This window comes from Podarcis pityusensis, assembly GCF_964106645.2.
Source record: "Podarcis pityusensis genome assembly, chromosome: 2".
Classification (NCBI taxonomy): domain Eukaryota; kingdom Metazoa; phylum Chordata; class Lepidosauria; order Squamata; family Lacertidae; genus Podarcis; species Podarcis pityusensis.
In genome coordinates, this window is record NC_138029.1 from 56,758,573 (window position 1) to 56,779,172 (window position 20,600).

A 20,600-nucleotide genomic window follows, 5' to 3' on the forward strand; every position below is an offset into this window, starting at 1 on the left:
GATCAAACATCTGCTTAGCAAAGATGTAGGCATCTGAACTGGCTATGCATTGATGGGGAGGGGGGCAGCTGTTCAACAACTCTGCAATGTCAGCATGGTGATGTCAGACACTGGGTAGACTGTCTGGGTTTCCTGTGATATTAATGTATCTGGTTCATCCAAATGACTTCACCAGGCTTTTCCAGAGTGGAGGATCATTCTCCGCAGTTCTCTCTCCCATCATGCACTGGGGTGCTGCTGAAGTCATAACCAAAGGATCTGTTGCCTACTTTATCTGATTACTTCCAGACAGCCAAAAATGGTCTTCAAAGCTGAATTACTACATTAAATAATAGATGGCTGAGATTGCACCATGTCTAGCCGTTCATATCTCGACACTCACAAGTTAAAAGTATCCAACCCTATCTCATTTACCACTTTATCTTAACTCAGCATACATTTTGGCGCAGTAAAGTACAGCTCTGTTTTGGAAAACCACCTGTTTCTAAAAGGGCTTTTATGATACATGTATGTTTTATTATGTTGCCTTTGATTTTTAGCATGCTGATGTTGCATATCTTTAATCTCATTCCATGCTTGCTCTTTCCTTGTGGTGGCTTCACCTGATAATTCAGAAGAGAGATTCTGGCTATGTTTCCAGCTCTGGAAATGGAATTGGGAGTGAAGCTCAAGAAGATGCAATTTTGGATGCAGTTTTGCGAGGACAGATTGATTACCTGTGGGGATATTTTAAGAGAAATCCCAAGATAATGAAAAGTTGTCCAGCTTGCTCTATAATTCACAATATAGTGATGGGAGATGGTGGCTGGGCTCCAAAGAACTGAGTGGGCTTGTACAATTGGCTTGGGTCAGCCAAGTGGCATATTTTACTCTTTTCAGCAGCTGACTCTCAAGCTAGATCACAAACTGCTTTTACAACTCTTTATTTTCCAAAGCAGTTTGCACTGAAGGTGTGAGGGAAGCTGCTGTTTAAGGAAAAACAAGCCTAAAGCCTCCTTTGGGTGAACAGACTAGTTTTGCAGTTATTTTAATCCAGGCCAGCACTGACAACTGTGTCTTCTTGATGACCCTGACAGTGCTTTGTTGCAGCAAAAGAGCAGTAAGCCATGCACCTGCCAATTCAATGCAAATAGAATCTGTGGGAATTTTGTTCTGTAGGCAGACATGGAAAAGCCATTGTCACTCAAGTACCTGTGCTTTGGTGGGCCACCAGGTATTCAACTTTAAGCTCAATTTCCCTGAAGTTGCCTGGCTTGCTTTTTCATGCTGATTTTTTAGAGCGTGCTTCTCTGTTCTTTTTGGAACACATCCATGCTCCCCCCCCCAATAAATTCACCTTTTTAAAAAATCAGCACCTCTGCATTTCTTCAAGCTAATTGCTGGAATCAGTGAATGCATGGTTTAGCAATTAGGTTTAAGAAATAACAACATTTTAATTGGCTGCCAGTTGCTTATAAATTCCATTTGTTCACAACGCCTGCCAGGAAATTAAAGCAAGGGGAGGCTTAGATCTAAAGCACGACATGCTCTTTTCCAACAGTAGCATCCAATACCTACAACCTGTGTAAAGTCTTACCTGAGGCAGGGAGCTCCCAGAGTTGCACCCAAGAGGTTCAAGGGGCTGCCATGGAATGGAAGTATTATTCACACACATTGTGTGTTTTCTGTTCGTATGGAGGGGGTTATGAATCCTGGCCAAAATCTCTCTTCATTTGCCTCTTGAAAGCAAACTACTGTTATCAGACAGGATTAGAGCAGATCAAAGTAGATCTCTGCTTTACTTTATACCCATGGTACAGTCTTGTTCATCCAGATGTTTTGGACTACAACTCCAAGCTAGCTGACTTACTGCAAGGCCTCAGAAAAAAATATATTTTTGTGATAGAAAGTCAATTTTTTGACACTGGTTAGATTTAATTGTGTCAGATTGACTTCACTCAGAATAGTTCTTTTTTTCCTCTTGCTTTACTTTGAAGGCCCTAATCATACTACAGTGGACACTTGCGTTGCAGACGTGATCCGTGCAGTATGCACGTTCACAACCCGCAACTGTGCATCTGCACACGTGCGGGTTGCGATTTGGTGCTTCTGCGCATGCGCAAAGCGTGATTTAGCGCTTCTGTGCATGTGCAACCAACGAAACCCAGAAGTAACGCTTTCTGGTACTTCCGGATTTTGGCAGTCCGAAACCCGAAAAAACACAACCTGAAGCGTCTGTAACCTGAGGTATGACTGTGCATACATTAATATACTTGGAAGAATAATGTAAATTTCCTTGGATATCTGAATGCAAGAGAATACATTGTGGCCGAGGGTGGCTAAATACTCCATGCCTGAGTGGTAACACTTACTAGTTCAACTGTTTGATTTGACAGACTTGCGTTCACAATGCTAAGCAACATTCTGCTCTTAGCTGGTGCTCCAGACAGCTTGTATTCAGCTAGCTTTTACTCAAGAGTAGACCTATTGAAATTAATGAACAGGGCTAACTTAATTAATTTCAACTATACACACTACTAGGAGGTTTTGAAATGGGTGGATTGGTGGCAACAGGATATTAAAGAAGAGCGGAGACCTAATTTAATGTGCTTATACAAATGAAGTTGGGGGAGCCTAGTATCCCTAACACAGTGCAATTAATGACTGGCCTCCAAAACTCTTTGGGGGGGAAATACTTCCATTGGTTTTATTTCTTTTGCAGGTGAACATTATCCCTATAATTGCCAAAGCTGACACCATTTCCAAGAGCGAGTTGCACAAGTTTAAGATTAAGATCATGAGCGAACTGGTTAGCAATGGAGTCCAGATCTATCAGTTCCCCACGGATGATGATGCTGTGGCTGAGATTAACTCTGTGATGAATGTGAGTAATGTGCTTACTACAACAAGTTTTTATAGTTTTGTATTGATAGCAGTTTGTAGTGGTGCTTTGGTGCTATTACTCCCATTTCTCAGTGGAGCACTCCTTGTTGTATAAGGAAACAGTGGGATCTTTAGTTGGGTTGGCTTTTTCCCCTGGTGCCGTTGGGGCATACTCACTTAAAAATAGAGTGCGCCTACCTCACAGAACACCACTTCCATGAATTCCCTCAAACTACCCCAGATTATCTTGTGGGGGACTTGCGTGAGGTAAAACTTAATAATTAGGAGTCTCAGGCAGGATTTGTTCAAATAAACAATAACGATTTTATTTAACAAGGAAGTTTATGACACAAGTGGATAAAACTTAGGATACTTCAGTTTACAATGTTATTTCACTTCAAGGTTTTCTCAGTTGTTTCACACTTAATACTTTGGTTCTTAACTTAATACTTTGGTTCTTAACAAGGTGGTACTTTCTGTTAGTTACACACCCCCTAGACAACCCTACTCCTGAGGTACTCCAAGTAATAGACCCAAGGTTTCACTGGTTTGGGAGTCTTCTCTTACTAGAAGACTCTCTCCCCTCCTGACTGGAATGAGACCTAAGTAAATTGTCTCTTTACAGCCTCTACTTTTCCTGTCTCAGCCTCCCAGTTAATTCCTGGCCTAATTACTCTTACAGGACACCACACACTGTCCTTCACACTAAGCTCAGAGACTCCTTTCTCTAGCTTGTGATATTTTCCTCAGAGTGGATGCTTCTATCCAGAACCAACTCTCACTCCCTCTCTTCCTGCCTATCCTCCCACTCTCAATCCCAACCTACTCCAAAACCTCCTCCCTCTCTCCAAATCCTCTCCTTTTCAATTCCCTACCCTGAACGGCCAATCAGAGGCTGTCATACATTAACCCTTTTTTGGCATGGGGAAAAGAAAAAGAAAATACTTGGGGACCCAAACAGCCCTAGCAAAAACAAACTTTTCTGTCACAGCTATCATCATATACAATAAATACTCATGGGTATCACCAAAATTACTTAGTACTTTCCCAAAAAATAGAATGCTGAAATGTGGTACAGAAAATAGTCCTACACAATCCAATTACCTGAACTGGACACTCTTTTTAAAATGCCTCTTTCTTAAGCTTGCACTATGGTCAACTTCATAACAGCAGACAGTGCCAGACAGAGTAGAGATATGGAACATCCCTTTCACACTCATTTTTGGAATGGGGAGTGAATTTGCAATGCTATCTTCTAAACATACTGTGGATGTGACAGGCTCTACAAGTTGCCTCTTCCCATACCTGAATAAGCTGTGGATTGTGGAAGCTTAGTGAGTAGGAATACCAGACATCCAGAGTACTTTCCTTCTTTCTTTCTTTCTTTCTTTCTTTCTTTCTTTCTTTCTTTCTCCTTGAGTTGTGTCCATATAAAGACCCTGTTGGGTGGATCAATCTCAGATATAAGAAGTCATTGAGGCAAAACCTGTTGCTTGGTCAGTAGCTTGCCTACAGTTATTTAATAGTTGTGATTCACCCCATCAGTCCCATCTGTGGAAGCCCTGAGCAAGCAACGTGATAGTATACATCTGAGCAATGAAGAGTCAGGTGGGATATGGAATATATAATCTACCCAAAAGCATTCCTTTTGGCAAAGGTTGTTCATGGAGAAAGTGACTGTGTGAAATCTTCAGTTCTTGGTTTATAGTTGAAAATGCTAGGTCCCCCCCCCCCTGTCTTGTTTTAGTGTAACAGCAGCAGATTTTTCAGAATAAGTTTCTTTCTGCTGTCAGCAAAAATGCCAATACCACAGATGTGGGAAATGTGATTCTGTGCTATGAGGAGTTGAACTGAGGCTGAGGGCGCAAATGACATTTTATATTTTGCACTGAATTCCATGGTTATGTGTCATTTTAGGCTCATCTGCCGTTTGCTGTTGTAGGAAGCACAGAAGAGGTAAAGGTTGGAAATAAAATGGTGAGGGCTCGCCAATATCCTTGGGGTGTGGTACAAGGTAAGTCGGAAGCCAAGCCTCTTGACAGTGTTGTGTAAACTTTCCTTGATTGTTTCCTGCTCTTGTAGCTGTATGGGCTGTAGTCATCATTATTCGTCCTCGGAGTAAACCCATTGAAATGAAGGGACATGACTAATGGACCATTAATTCCAATAGACCTACCCAGAGTATGACTAGCCCAATGGGTTTACTAATGTTCAATTTTATGCCAAAGTCAGCTTGCCCTCAGCTCCAGGGAATGTCACAGTCCTGTTTCCTATAAAAGTCTTTCATAAGGAACATTCCTATCATTTCACCTTTAGATGACAATTAGGTTTTTTTTCCTAATTGTGCTTGGCACCATCTAATTTTTAGCACCTGGCAGTTTATTTTGATGGCTGTTCTCTGTTTTCATTGCTAGGCTGGTATTTTATTGTGTCATTATACATTTTTTTATTTTTACTGATTATTTGTCAGTTGCAGTATCTGTGGAAATGTTCCCAAGGGCGGGGGGGGGGGGACTTTAAAAGCACACACGAAAAATATGCATGCTGATCTGGCAAGGCTCTGTGGTGTTTTATTTTACATTTGTTTTTGTAAGCTGATTTTCCAACAACAAAGTTGAGCTGAAAGTGGTTCCCAAAGATAGCAAAGTGCATTAAAAATGGATGCTGTTGCTATTTTTTCATTTATTAATTGCTTCCTATGAAGAATCCCAAAGTGATTTTACAATACAATTAATACATTTATAAAACAATTGCATACATACATTAAAAATAAAATACATATAAATACAAAAACAATTAAACAATACTTCAGGTGATCTATTAATATAAATCAAAAGCAGATGGTAATAATGCAATAAATACATCTATACACAATTAAAATACAGTTGAATACAAGGATACAAAAACACCCTCATGGTCGCCACAAATTCATGCTATATACTCACTAAGCTGCACCATGCTTCAAAGCTTTGAAGCATGGTGGCACCAGTAGTTTTAGGAGACTGTTCCTGATTAAATTATGCAGGCACCTAAAATTCTGGTGTTTATCTGTTAAAAACATTTTTGTTTCATCAGGTATTTTTAGAAAATTTATTCAGTTCATTGTCGGTTCTGTATTTTTTATTTTATGATGTTTTGATGATTTTATATTACTTTTTTGGTGTGTATCACCACAATATTTTCGTTAGAAGCTAGTGGTATATAAATACCATAATAAAGAAATGAAAAACATTTTTTTAAAAAACCAGTTTCACTCAAATAAGTACCAGACACAATCATTTCCTGCTTCCAAATAAACAAGCCTAAAAAAATAAATCACCATAACAATAATATGGATGATATCCTGCATTTCATATTTATTTATACAGAGGCAGCAATCCGAAATGCAATTGCTAGAGAGTAAGCCCCTTTTGTACCCAAGGGTGACCTCTGAGTAAATTTGCATAGGATTTAGTTACAAGGTTTGCTGATTGGACGGCACAAAGCTGTCCTTCTCTTAACGGAGGAAACACTCCTTCAATTCTGCTTAGAATGTTACACCAACAAAGGAAACCCCAGGATTTTGAGTCAAGTTGGTGTGTATAAAGCATGGGTAGGCAAACTATGACCCGAGGGCCGGATCCAGCCCAATGGCCTTCTAAATCCGGTCTAGGAATCAGCGTGTTTTTACATGAGTAGAATGTGTCTTTTTATTTAAAATGCATCTCTGGGTTATTTGTGGGGCATAGGAATTTGTTCATCCCCCCCCCCAAATATAGTCTGCCCCCCCACAAGGTCTGAGGGCCAATGGACCGGCCCCCTGCTGAAAAAGTTTGCTGATCCCTGGTATAAACCATCCATTTTTTCACAATGGCTATGCTCCTTCTCTTCATTTGCTCAGTTGAGAATGAAAGCCACTGTGACTTTGTAAAGCTGCGAGAGATGCTGATCCGTGTCAACATGGAAGATCTGCGGGAGCAAACTCACACTCGCCACTACGAGCTTTACAGGCGGTGTAAGCTAGAAGAAATGGGCTTCAAAGATACTGATCCTGACAGCCAGCCATTCAGGTGAGAGAGCATCCTCTCCATTCTTGCTTTCCACTGGAATACCTGTACAGGTGTGTGAAGGCTGCAAGTTCTGTCAGAATCTGGGGCACTCTTGTAAGCAGGATGACAGTAATGTGTCATGTCCTTAATGCCTCACCGCCTCCCTCTTTGACACATGCATGCGCAGCACATGTACATAGGTGTAGCTTTATAGCTGCTTATTGTCTTCCGTTGTTTTTCAGCACCTTTTAATGTCTAAGTGATTTGAGGTTTGTGTCTTTTGTGTCTTAACCAGCCTTCAGGAAACCTATGAGACCAAGAGAAAAGAATTCCTCTGTGAGTTGCAGAAGAAAGAGGAAGAAATGAGGCAAATGTTTGTGAACAAGGTCAAGGAAACAGAGTTGGAACTGAAAGAAAAGGAGAGAGAAGTGAGTGTCAGAGAATGGAATCTGGGCCACAGAGTCATATGGCCAAACGTAATAGGGTGTGTGGGTGTGTGTATTCCTATGACACTACAATTATAATATTCCAACACTGAGAAGCAAAGAAAATGAGAACTTCCTTGCTGGATCCAACAGAGGCCTGTCAAATCCAGCATTCTGTCTCCATTGATATGAGCAGCCGGATCCTTCTAGGAGCATTATAGGGACATTCATCCTGTGGGGAATGCATTAGAGGGTTAGGATTGCTCCCTAATTTGTTTAATCCATTTTTAAAGGCCATCTAATCTATTGCTTTGACCATACCTTGCAGTAGTATATTCCTTTATTTTTGTGTGTGAGAAACTTCCAATTCATTTCATAGGCTGGCTCCAACTTAGGAATTTTTATTTGATATGAAAGCTGTGGGAGAAAGTCTTACAACTTCTGAATTTTTGTGTCTGAATTTATTAAGATCTACTCCAGGGCTTTCAGTATCTAAAACCTAGATGAAACAATCCCAAAATGACCGCATCAATGTCATACCTCCAGCATTATCTTACCATAGCTGTGAGCTGCTTCATTTTTTGTAAAAGAAACCTTTCAACTACAGTGGTACCTCCTGTTACGTACCGTCCCCCTTACGAATGCTGCGGGTTATGTGCTCCACTTACCCGGAAGTAGATGCCCCCTGTTGCGACCTTTGCCCCGGGATGCAAGTGGAAGTTGCGCTCTGGCGGTGCAGCAGCAGTGGGAGGCGCCATTAGAGAAAGCACGCCTCATGTTATGAGCAGTTTGCTGTTACGAACGGATCTCCAGAACGGATTAAGTACGTAACATGAGGTACCACTGTAATCATGAAGGCATGTTGCTATCCTTCAGGAGCACAAGGGGCTAATCTGACACATGAAGGTCAGGCAAGTGGGTGTCAACTAATGGTAAACCTTTGTTCTTCAGCTGGAACTAAGGGCCGGGCCATATATTAATGGAGTGGAGGAATTGCTGTTTTCACTATAGCGGTCGCTCCACTTATGTCTGTGGAAAGAACCCGTACAAATCAGACAGAATTAGTCCATCCCACATGGATCCATTACGTGGATGTTAATCAGAGCAGCGCTGGATCCAGAAGGGACACCTGTGTTTCTCATTAGGGTTTAACTCTGCCCTCTGTGGTGACCTATAGGACACACTTGCTTGGATGGTAGTGCCCTGCTATAGGTCAGGATTGGGCTCTACTTCCTGACAGTGGAGGCAGCACTGACTGGGTTTTTTCCTTCCCTCCTTTGGCCAGCTGCATGAGAAGTTTGAACATCTAAAAAGAATGCATCAGGAAGAGAAGAGGAAAGTGGAGGAGAAGAGAAGAGAGCTGGAGGAGGAGATGAACGCCTTCAACAGGAGGAAAGTGGCAGTTGAAACCCTGCAGTGTCAGTCTCTGCAAGCCACTTCACAGCAGCCGCTGAAGAAGGACAAAGACAAGAAAAAGTAAGCAGTTTGACATGAACTTCACTTTGTTTCCATCCTTTCCCAAGACATTCACACCCAAGTCAAGTCATCTAAAAATATTGCAACAGATGAGTTATTATTATTATTTTTTAAAGTGGTGGGAAGGAATGAGGAGGGGCTCAAGAAGTGGTTTAGACAATTTCCAGAATTATAAAGAAGCCCCAATTTCCCATTCGAACAGAATAAGCCAAGGAAATGTATAAATTTTAGCCATAGTTTCGCAAACATACCAAAGATTTAAGGAGGGAAAAGACCTCCATCTTAGACTAATGAAGATTGAGCCAGTAAATGCCTCTTCTGGCCCCAGGATAGTCTTGTCACTTTTTCGTCAAGTGCATTAGCAATGAAAACAAACATAAAACAATTTCATACAAAAACAAGTTCATACACACACATACATATATGCACACATATACACACAACTAGAATTAATTCTTTGTCTACTGGCCACCATGAAAGGGAAATAAGAGAGTTCTATATAAATAGATCAGTATTGTTTTATGTAGTGTTGACATTAAGCATCCCCAACAGGGATTCTTGTTCCATGGGATCTTGAAATGCAGTTGATTTCACTTTTGGTTAGAGTAGGTTCTGTTCTCCATGTAGGTCTACTCATTATAGTGGACAAATTCAATGTTCAGGCTGCATCTTGTGTTATACCTCCACATGAACTTGTGCAGTTGCCTTGATACAGAGTCAGACCATTAGCCAATCCAGCCCATTACGCTGAGAAGCAGTGGCTGCCCAGAGTCTCAGGCAGAGATCTTTCCTACACTGCTGTGTGAGATCCTGCTAACTGGAGATCTTACAGATAAAACTGGGAACCTTCCCTCAGGCAAAGCGTATTCTGTACCACTGAGTCATGTTTCATCCCTCCAGATAAACTGGTACATGGGACCCTAGCAATTACCTTGTTGGAGCAGATCAAAGGTCTTCTAGTCAAACAGGGGCCAGCCATGTCTCTGGGAAGTCTAGAAAAGAGGATATTGTGGAGATACCACTTTTGATCTTTGTCTCCAGTGTTTTGATCTTTGTCTCCAGTGTTAACTGGCAGACTAAAACAGGACTTCCATATTCAAAATATATTTGTTGGCTCTCATTGTAAAGCTGTCTAAACCAGTGACCACACTGCATCTTGTGATACTTAATTCCACAAATGAGTTTTCAATATCCGAATAAGCACATTTTTGTTTTGAATCAGCTGCTAAAAGTGTTTCTCCGATGTACTCTTCCGGCAGGTTATCACCTCTTTATAGCTGCTACTCGTAGTTGAGCCAGCTGCAGTACAAAATGGGGATAAACAGGGATAAAAACCATACTACTACTTTGCTACACCTGGTATTTTATACTGATTAAAATATTGAAGTTCATGGAGGTCCAAGCCTTGTTTTTGGTAACCATGCATCATAATGATAATGAAGGTGAGAATACAAGGCAAGGATTAGCTCAGTTCAAGTTTTAATTTAAGTACAGTTTCCTGCTACCTTGTGAGATTGTTTGAAGACAATGAAATCCCTCCACTGCAAATTAATAATTTTCCTGCTTAGAATGTACTGAAACTTCGGTGGCATATTTATTATTCTTCTTCTTGCTAATACTTCTTTCTCTTGCTAATGCTATGGAGGACGCCTGCCTCTCATCTTTAGCATCTCTTCTACTTGATCTAGGATCCAAGAGCTATAGCTTGTTTTATGAGATATACTCTGATTCACGTCCGACGGTTTTCAGTGATCTGCTGTAACGCAGTCTTTGCTTCAAAGTATTGCCATGTGTGATACGGTTGCATGTCCAGCCTTTGAGATTAAAGGTGCCCTTTACTTAAAAAGGCGAGGATAATGCTGAAACGTCTTCCTCAACCTACGCTTGCCTATGAATACTTGCCAGCATTCATATGCATAGCTAGCCAACCAGCTGCAGAAGTTATGCGTATCTTCTCCTTCTGGTCCATTCAAGGACTTGTACGACAGTTTTGATGCTTTGTTAACGCTAGAGAATGTAACATGCATTCTAGTCTCTGCTGTGGTCTGGAGCCTCCCCAGACCTCTGCCCCTGGTTTTTCTACCCTCAGTTCAGTCAGAGGCAACTCACCTGTTCAGGTATTCAGAACCACAAAGCAATAAGCCTGTGAGGGAAGAGAGCAGGAGTGTCACACTGTGCTGGTTCCTCCTGCCCCACACCGCCACCACTTCCCAATGCTGCCTGTGCATGTTTGCTGAGGGTTCTGGCTCACAGGGAAAGCCCACGTGTCCATCAGGCATTGCAGACATTCCCCCCAACACAGAGACAGAATTGGAGAGAGGCTAGCATGGATGTGGAGGCAGGGCAAGGCTGCACAGTCCTATTTTTCTTCGTCGTGCAATTATAGTCATGGTTGTGAAGGCCTTTGTAGACCTGAAGTTGATTAGCACATACGTTGATATCCTCATTCTGTTGTTAGAGGTCAGGGTCCCAGACGATGCTCAGCTGATGCTAGCTGCCAACTTTTCCAGATTCTTATTCCCAAGAGTGGGCTCACGTGTTACCTTTGTAGCATGAAAGCTACTTCTGCCTGGACCCAGGGCACTGCTAGATTAGCGACATCTGTAAAGAAGGAACTTGCGTGAGTTAGGATTGTGGTGGGGATCCTTCTTTCCTACTGTTGTCAGGAAGTGGTGGTGACATCACTCTACCATGTGAATGAATCCTCCAATGATAATATTGTGAGGGATGTCAAATAGCCCGCCTTGGATCCGTGATCTCTGTTAGTTGCTTATTACTGCCCAGATACAATGCAGCTTGGGCCCTAGGAGTAATAATGCAGGTTTTATAAGAGATTTTTAATGATCTATGTAATACAAGAACTGTTGTCCTTGCAGCTACAGTGTAAAAGAGAGGAATGGATGACATTCTGCAAGTGGCATATAGTGTACCAGAGCTGGGGAGGGTGCAAAAAATGGTGTAGGCAAGGTTGGGGGGGGGGGAGCTCACCTGAAGCAAGTTGATGTGAACTTGACAGCCAATGACTTTCTGAGCTAAGGTGTGTTACAAAATTCTGGCAAGTTGCTTTGCCTCAGAATGTTAGTAGTTTTGCATTAACTATTTAACTTCAAGGAAAGAACCTTAGTGTTTTTATGTGATTTATATTCTTTATCTTTTTAAAAAATGATATGATTGTGTGACTAAGCTATAGAACTGATCAACAACTACATAGTCTCAGATGATGTAATCTTTGCTGTGTAATACACAGTGCAGTCTATTTTTTCCATGCATACTTACCCTAGGTAAGTGGATGATGGCGATTGTAAGATAAATTGCCCATCTCTTACTAGTAGTTCAAACTAAAACGTCTAGCACAAGTTGTAGAAAAGTTACAGAATTGGGCTATAAGATTGCTGTAGGGGCTTCTGTCTCACATACAAGTGGCTTCTTTGTTCTTTACTCATGCTAAATTTCAGCCTCTTGTCTTCCATGAATTAAGAATGCTGGTGATGATTTGTGCTTATGTTAAGCTTAATATGATGTTGTATCCTTTTGACAGATGCCTGGTTATCATGATTAGTTCTATCTAACATTACTAGTACTTATTTCTTTTTCTTTTTAAAAAAATTCAGCAGTTTTGGTGAACAGTCTATTTATATTTCTGTATGAATCTTATGGAGCAGCAGCGTAACTATCCTATTTAGCATGAGCAAGATGACTTACAATATGATGAGCTAAAGTGAGTCACAATAGCCTGTCTAGAACGCCAGTGTCAGCCACCGCCAATCCAGGATCTTGAACAGACCCCAGTCCTTCTAACAGAGATCTTAAAAACAGAAATGCCTGAGATTGAACTAGATGACTCATAAGTTTAAAAACCTGTGGTCTGTTATTCAGGTAAACTGATTAATCTTATCTCTAGTGCAATTAATTAGATTTTTTGTTTTGTCTTTTTTAAAAAGTAAGGCAAGAATGATTTGATTTTGATCATGGAGTGGTCTGGTTTACATAGAACATTAAACCATGGTTTAATGTTATGTGGCCAAACCTTCGCAAGCCCAAGCAAAGAGTCAGATTCACTCACATCACTTTCCTTCTTCTCCAGCCAGGAGTGTGACTTCTGCTGAGCTTAGTTTAACTTGCAAATTAACTCAGCTTAGCATTACATGTGTACCAGCAATCCTGGTTGGAAACTAGTAATGGTTAGTGAAACAAGCCAGCTTCATAATCCATAGTTTGAAGTTGGCTTGTTTAGAAACTAACCATGGATTGATTTAAACCAGGATACCGGGTTCATATGTAACGCTAAGCCAATATTTTCTGGAATTGAAACTAAACTCAACAGAAGTTCTATTGGCTGCACAACAGAGGAAGGGAAGAGAATACTTGCCTGGTGCTTTGCACTGGCTTGGGGAGGCTTCTTCACACAACACTAGACCTTGGTTTAGTGTGGCATGTAAGTCCCAAAGGATCACATTGCTTTTTTGCCACTAACATTGTATATGATATTGCTTTACATTTTCATTATGTTTGATTTTCTATCGTTTAATTTTTGCTTTTTATGTTTTCGTTTCAGTTGATCTCACACACAGACTTGTATGCCAGGAGCGGACTCTGTGCATTCATATGTTTTAGTTGCTTACTTTTCCACCTTGTGAATCCTTCTGTCATACCATTGTGCAAGTGAAACAGCATGAAAGAAAAACTGACCATCTGGTGCGTTTTTCAGTGACTGGATTGTGACTATGCAGGATGTTAACGTTTTTAAGAAAACATTTGCCTTGTCTTTGCAGATTCCCTGTGGAAAATACTCGTATTGCTAGTTCTGATATGTCAGGGGTTTAATTTGTTTTAAACCCAATGAATTACTATCTATTTATAAAATGGCCCTAACTATATCTAATACATTTTTAAAAATGCAATCTTGATGAAAGAGTTCCATATAAAAGTTTCTGTTGGGAACCTGTTTATTTTCATTTTTCAAATTTATTTTAGGTTAAATATCACCAATATTTTATTTTTAACAAAAATTGCAATCTGAATGCGTTACGAGCTTGAAGTGACACTTTAAATTTATTATTTGAAGAAAGCAGTTTCTACTTCATAACGTGCACACTAGTGTGCAGTTTAAATAAGACAAACATCTTGTATATTGTTCTGCTATTTATATTATGTTGCTGAAGTGCAACTCCTTATTAAACAGTAGTTCCTTTTCTTTCACTAGTGTATGCTCCTGTCTGAGTAGATGTTCATCCTCAAACTTATTATTTTTAATAATAAATAAAATAAAATAAAATACAACTCCATAATCAAAAGTAGAATCTAGAAAATTGAAGTTAATGTTTATAAATCACTCTCTGCATCCATCTCCACTCTGGATGCTACTTCTGCCTTTAATGCTGCTCCCATTTTTTAAACCTGTTGATTTTGACTATCCTAAAATGACTGTAAAAACAAACAGGATTTGGATATTTCAGTAGCTGGAAGGAGATGTTCTCCTTTTTATGGTGGCGGTGAAACAATCAGTAAAAATGGCTTTGATAGAAAGAATTCCCTGTACTTCTTGAACCGAAGGCAGCTATCAGTTAAAGTAATCCTGCAAACACCTAGATGTGAATATTTTTAAGACAATGTCTTTGTGCAGATTTACATTCTTTAGCCAAGCTCACGCACATGAGTTGACCAAATCCAAAAAAGCCCCTTTAGACTCTTTAGACAAAATTAAGAGGGCTCCTTAACATGATTTGCTTTTCCAAATGTATTATGCCTTTTTGCCACATGCTTTGTGGAAGGATGCATTTGAGACAAGGGCTTGTGAAATGACTGCAACTTTTAGGAGCGTCTCAGCCTGCCCGACAGGCAACCCTGAGATCCAGCAGGGTTGCTTGCTGTGAGTGGGGATGCCAATATATGTTGGACACCTTCATGAATTAAAAGTGAAAATGGCAAAGTTCCAAGTCCAGCAGATCTCCCTGTAGTGAGGAAAAATGAGTTGCATGGCCCACTTAACACTAATTGGGCTGCAGGACAACGATTTCTCAGGTCATCTATGAACTTCCACAATGTTGCTGAACATCACATTTTATTCTTTCCATCAGCTTTGGTGAGAAAACCCATGTTCATGGCTAGCTGTAAGAGCTTGTTTGCATAGAGAAGTACAGATGGGAGGCTGGAAGACTTACTAAGGCTTGTGTACACACTCCTGTTTCCTCTGCATTCAGTGGGCGGGCTCCCACCACTGGTTTGGGAAGCCATGGATGACAAAGTTAGCCGCAGCCTGTAGCTCCTTGTGGAAGACTGCCTTTTTTTTCCTGCCTGCCCCAGCCCTGCCAAGCCAGCTCCCATCTGAGCCAAGAACTGCTCATTGGGTAAAAGTATCCCTTTCCTGTCTCCAACCTCAGGTGGGAACATTCAGGTAGGAACAATATACCAAGGCATGCTGATGTGTACAATAGCATGTAAATGCAGTTTTGAAACACAATGAAAAAGAACAACCCTCCGTTTTAAGCCAATAATGTGTACACAGCCTGAGAGTCTCCTGCCAGTTCTTTTCTGCTGTATTGTGCAAACCTGGGATTCACCTGTCACCCACAGGGAGACATGGACAAGCCAGGGGTCACACAGTTCCCCACCACCACCTCCCCCCATCTCTGTGTAATGTTAAGTGACAGTTCACATCTCTTTTTTGCTATGGAATTAATTTAACCTTCCACTTCAGTTCTCTTCAGTGCTGTAGCATAGCCCGTTTTTAGTTTTTAAAAGAGCAAAAGGCATCTTTTCTTGCCTGTCTCAAAGTAGCATTTAGCTATACTCCGGGTCTAAGGTTCCTCATCTTTTCCCACAGAAGCCCATTACACATGCTCAGATATTGAAACCCTGTCTTTTGTTTGCTTGTTTGTTTTTCTCTTAAAAGGACAACGTCTGAATATATTGAAAAATATGTTACAGTATTACTTGATAATTGTAAAAACCTCATGAAAAAATTATACTGGTACTGTTTAATAGCAGACCCACCTAATGGTGGTATAGCGGATAGTTAACCATTTTTAGGCGTTTGTAGTAATCTGAATTTAATAAATAAAAAGGCTGTGCCTCTATTAAGCTAAATATATTTTCTAAAATATTAGCTTTCAAAATAGTAGGGAAGGGAGAATGGTTGTGCACAGGATCAAATATGCTGCATTATGTACACAATGACAATCCTGACACACGATCGGTTAAAGTTGCAAAAGCAAACCATGTTCGCTTGTGTGAAAACAAGATTTCACATGAGCCTGGAAATTAATTAATATGAACAAGGCTGCAGGGTTGTGGAATAAAGGTGTGGTTTTTAAAATCAGATATGTAAACTAATATAGCATGGTAAGTTTTCCAGCAGTTGCATAAGGCAGCAAGATCATCTATGCAAATATTTTCTTTCTGATTGGCTTTCTGGCAATCACTTTGTTTCAGCCCTATTTGAAAGTTTATGAAAAAGTGGTAGCAATAATAAAAAGATAAAACATGTAGACACATGGCCATAATGGCAATATATTTCTGATGAAGACATTCAGAATGTATGTAACAATATATTAAATACAATTATATATATATATGTATGTATGTTTGTGTGTTTGTACCTTTATGTTGTGCTGACCATTTTGTCATTTTTAGTGAAATACTGGCCTCAACGTTTGCTGGCCTCAGTCTCTTTGTTAAACTTTCTGCAATAGTCTTCCCCAGTAGAAACCAGTATCATTTTTCTCAGCTGGGATAGTACTTGACTTTGCATTTTTTGTATGAGACCAAATTGCATATAGTAGGTTCTATATGTTATTTCTTATTTAATACGTTCCTGGTTATTACAATGTGACACTAATCTTAAATTAATTCTTAAACCTAAGCTTGAAGATTCACCTCTTATGTGTGAGGTAAGAAAAACAGGAAGACAACAATCTGTTCAAATCTCTCCGTTCTGTATGTAGTTTGACGAATGGAAAGACCACTTTCCAGTGAACATGCATATTTTTCTGTTTTCAAGCTTGCATATTTTAGATGACTATTCATTTTGTAGTTTGCATATTTTGATTGGAGCAAAGCAGTTATTTCCACCTGGAAGATCGTACTGAATGAAACTTACAAGGAGGCAACAGGAAAACCTATGGAACTGATTTCATGAATTGCTAACATGTCACTCTCATTTTTGTTTTACAAGTTTTTTTTAAGCTTTCACTTTTTCAGTTTCCTTTGTACTTCTTTCTTTTTATTAAATGTTACATTTTATTTTGAGTTCTGGTCTTTTTATTTTGTTATATATATTCCTTTCAACCTGTATCAATTAGACCAGTATAATGGGGGGGGGGGGGGGAATAATTTAACAAATCCAATTTGCATGTAAAGCTCTGCTCTATCATCTCCTTAAGCTGATGGGATGAAACCATAATTTCACTGATCTCAGTGGGTCCAGACCATTTTACATACACAAACACTTGGAATTAGGGTTTGTCTGGGTTTTTAAAGAGTTGCATTGGGTGATATTACATACTTATATATCATTTTGCTCCTAAGGGTGGAGCAAATTCACACATCAAAGGCTACCTTGCTCTTTACAGGATTGTCAAGATGGCACAGCATAATGCTATAAGGCCAAACTTGCTCAAAAGAAACACAAGACTTCACTTCTGGTCAAATCTAAGGGAGATGAGGTTTGGCTTGGACATGAGGCAAAGTGCCTAATATGCATGGTGTGTGCAAGGAATAATCTGGTTAGAGAGAAGTTTAAGGAAGTTGCATTGTCATGTATTATCAGCATTGACTTCCCATGATAATAGTTTTAACTCTGAATTATAGAATGTATTTGCAACATAAAGGTGCCAAGGTAGAGAATCTGAAGAGGCCTTTCCTTTACAGGTAAAATGAACTAAAGTAGTAGAATTTCAAATTTGCAGTTGTTGGGGCAGAACAAGTGAGGATGCTTGCATGAAATCTGCTTCTTCACAATGAGCCAGCTAATAAAAATGGGACCAACAGGCGGTGAAAATACTGTACCTGGAAACTAGGGAATCCAACATATAGTCCACCAGATGGTGTTTCCTTCTTTCACTTTAAAAGGGTCTGAGCTGTACGCAGGGCAGGCCCACTCAAATGGATGCTGAGTAGTGACAATGTGTTTTCTACCAACTGCTTCAAGTTATAGTGGGAGATGCATGCGCTTTGTACAGGTCCAAGAGATTTCACACTTCATTCACAACACCTGAAAAATACATCTCTAGAACAAACATAGAAGTTTTCTTAAGTAATGTCTTTTTACAAATGATAGCATGAGTAACTGAACTTTGAATGGCTTCTGAAGCATCACAGTTGCTACAGGCATTGCAATTCAGGATAAGGAATACACGTTTGGGGGTGGGGAAGACAGGGCAAGCATGTTAACTTTGCCCCCTCCTCAACCATGGAGGGAGGGAGGTGTGAAGCAGGTTCCCTTCCGTATCCATGGCAACTTCCTGCGTGTGTAGGAACCTTGATCTCATAGGGTTCCCAAATGCACAGTGCGCCTCCCCACACTTGTCACCTTTCGCTTATTTTTACAATGTAATGTCTCAAGAGTTTAGCTATGGGACTTGCCTTCTTAAGTCTTACCATGGTGTCTTAAATATTGGAGTGACTTGGGCATGGCTTGGTCTTCTTTTAAGAGGCAGGGACATCTTGTGGCGAGTGAGGACAAAAACAGGCAGAAAGGTCAAATAGTTGGTTACAGTCTGATAAAGTTATCCGTCGGGCCGTGGATCCTTCCGTCTTTAATGGAAACAGTAAAAGCAAATTAATGGTTTTGCATATAGACTTTGTATGTGTAGTTAGGCGAGGAGAAATAAATGAGCCAGTTGGCTTCTTTTGGACTCTCCTTATGCTATATTCCAACGAGTGACAAGAACTGTGGGAAGGGCAGATGAGCAATAAGCTTCGCAGGTTGAAACCAGATCATGGCCAAATGTGTCAGGGAAGGGTTCAACAGTGTTGCTTAAGGCTGCTTCCAGATTTGGGGGCAAAGTGCATTCTGATATCATGCCTATTATACTGATGAACCCCTCAGGCTTTCTTGGCTGTGGTGGTGGCCGTGGTGACAGTAGCAGCAGCTGCTGCCATTTTAATTTCCCAGAGTGCCCAGTGCTGTATCATGTTGGGAAATTAAAATGGAAGCTTACACACCTGGCTGCCTGATGGGGCCCTGCTGGGGTACTGACAGCCCAGAGGCTGATCTAGGATTCCGGGTGGCAATATTGATCCGCAAGCTTTATTCAGGTTCTTTAGTTGTATTTGCTGTCTGTCCTCTTCTTTCTTTTTAAGTCTGTTTGAATCATTGAGAGCAGGTTACTTATGAAAGTATTTTTTTTGTATTGGAAAGATGCTAAGTGTGGGATGCAGTATGGCTTAGCTGTTGCTGTACTATCAAACTTAAATATATCTAGCTGCGTACACTTTCCTTTTATATTTTATCTGTTTAGAATGGTAGTGACTACATATCTCCCTTGAAAGTTCAGCAGCAGGGTTAAATAGGGTTTAATTCTTTAAACAAGACTGTAGAAATTCCCATGCATATAACTGGACTTCTATATTTCCTTGAGTTGCAACCATGTGGTTTCATGCTATACACTTGATGTAACTGAGTGAACCTGCAAGCTAAACACTGATTCTCTCTTGTTCTTTCTGTAGCTTCTTTAGTCTTCCCAGTTCGCGCTCCATAACATCAGGAAGATATGTAAATTAGAAGATTTATTAAGGCCAAAACACCTCATGCAGAAGAAATTTAATTGGTGCTTCTACTTTTTTTATGCTTGCAATGTATTGCACAGAAGAGATTCCAAAGCAAGAAGTGATTTGGACAACATTGCCTTGACCAGGTTTCTTGATTAAGTAGACCTCTGATAATTCAACCATAAATTGTTAATTCCAGCTAAATGCATGGCATGCACTAAAACCAAAGAACTAATCTTCTTACATGATGGGTGAAAGAACCCCAAACAAAAGTTTTCCAGTGGCAGACTGAACACACTTGGCATGTGTTCAGCATGAAATAGATGCTGCTTTAAACTGCCGTTGTAAATGGGAGCTTGATATGTTTGTCTATAAAATTGGCTTTGGGTCTATAAAGTAACAGTGTGTCCTAATTATGCTTCATAGACAAAAGTCCCACTCCTTATAACTTCCTTTTGTGGGACTAATAATAACTGCCCAATGTATTTCAGATTGGGGCTTAAAATACCAAATTTTAACTATCCCTAACCTTCCCGTGAAATTTTAGAATCTTTTAGCGCTAACTATTTTGCAGAGGTTTCCCCTATATAAAATGTATTGTCAAGGTATTTTCTATGGAAGGAAAGTCACCCAATAGTTTCCTAAAGAGAAGGTGCCTAATTTGATAGAGGGAGGCTCCTCCTTGACCCATTTTCTTCTCCTTCCTTACTTCTGTATTTACATCTGTTTGTTGTTACAGGAAATGGCTGGAGTGCCCCCAATCTTTTCCTATCTGCAAATAATAAATTGAACTTGATTGTAAAACCATTTTAAAAGGACAACTGATTGGGGAGGGGAAGAGGAGCCAGCAAGCATGTGCAAAGTGATTGCCATAGTGGAACTGAGAGGGTTGTGTTGTTGCCCATGCTCTCCTTTTAGCAAACAGGGTTTATTTTGTAATACAAAGGCCTAAATTCCTGCCCTGTTCAGAGATAAGATCTAAAAAAGACACCTAGGAAGCAAAATAATGTTAAACATTCTATTAACAAGCTGTTACTTGGCTATCTCATTGTGTTAAGACAGAAAGCTATGTGGATAGGGACCGATATGGGCTTTGGTG

General features: G+C 40.2%; 1 protein-coding gene across 4 annotated transcripts in view; it reads left to right on the forward strand.

Moving 5' to 3' along the window:
- The window catches only part of SEPTIN8 (septin 8), a 49,114-nt gene extending 28,806 nt beyond the window's left edge, over nucleotides 1-20,308 (forward strand). Inside the window, exons 5-10 of one of the 4 annotated variants that reach the window (XM_080997242.1) lie at nucleotides 2,702-2,863; nucleotides 4,780-4,876; nucleotides 6,743-6,911; nucleotides 7,186-7,318; nucleotides 8,601-8,791; nucleotides 19,460-20,308. In XM_080997242.1, the coding sequence (XP_080853368.1) occupies nucleotides 2,702-2,863; nucleotides 4,780-4,876; nucleotides 6,743-6,911; nucleotides 7,186-7,318; nucleotides 8,601-8,791; nucleotides 19,460-19,514 (807 nt within the window). In that variant the 3' untranslated portion in view covers nucleotides 19,515-20,308. The other 3 variants (XM_080997244.1, XM_080997243.1, XM_080997245.1) reach the window with 3 other exon arrangements.
- The last annotated feature ends 292 nt before the right edge of the window (nucleotides 20,309-20,600 follow it).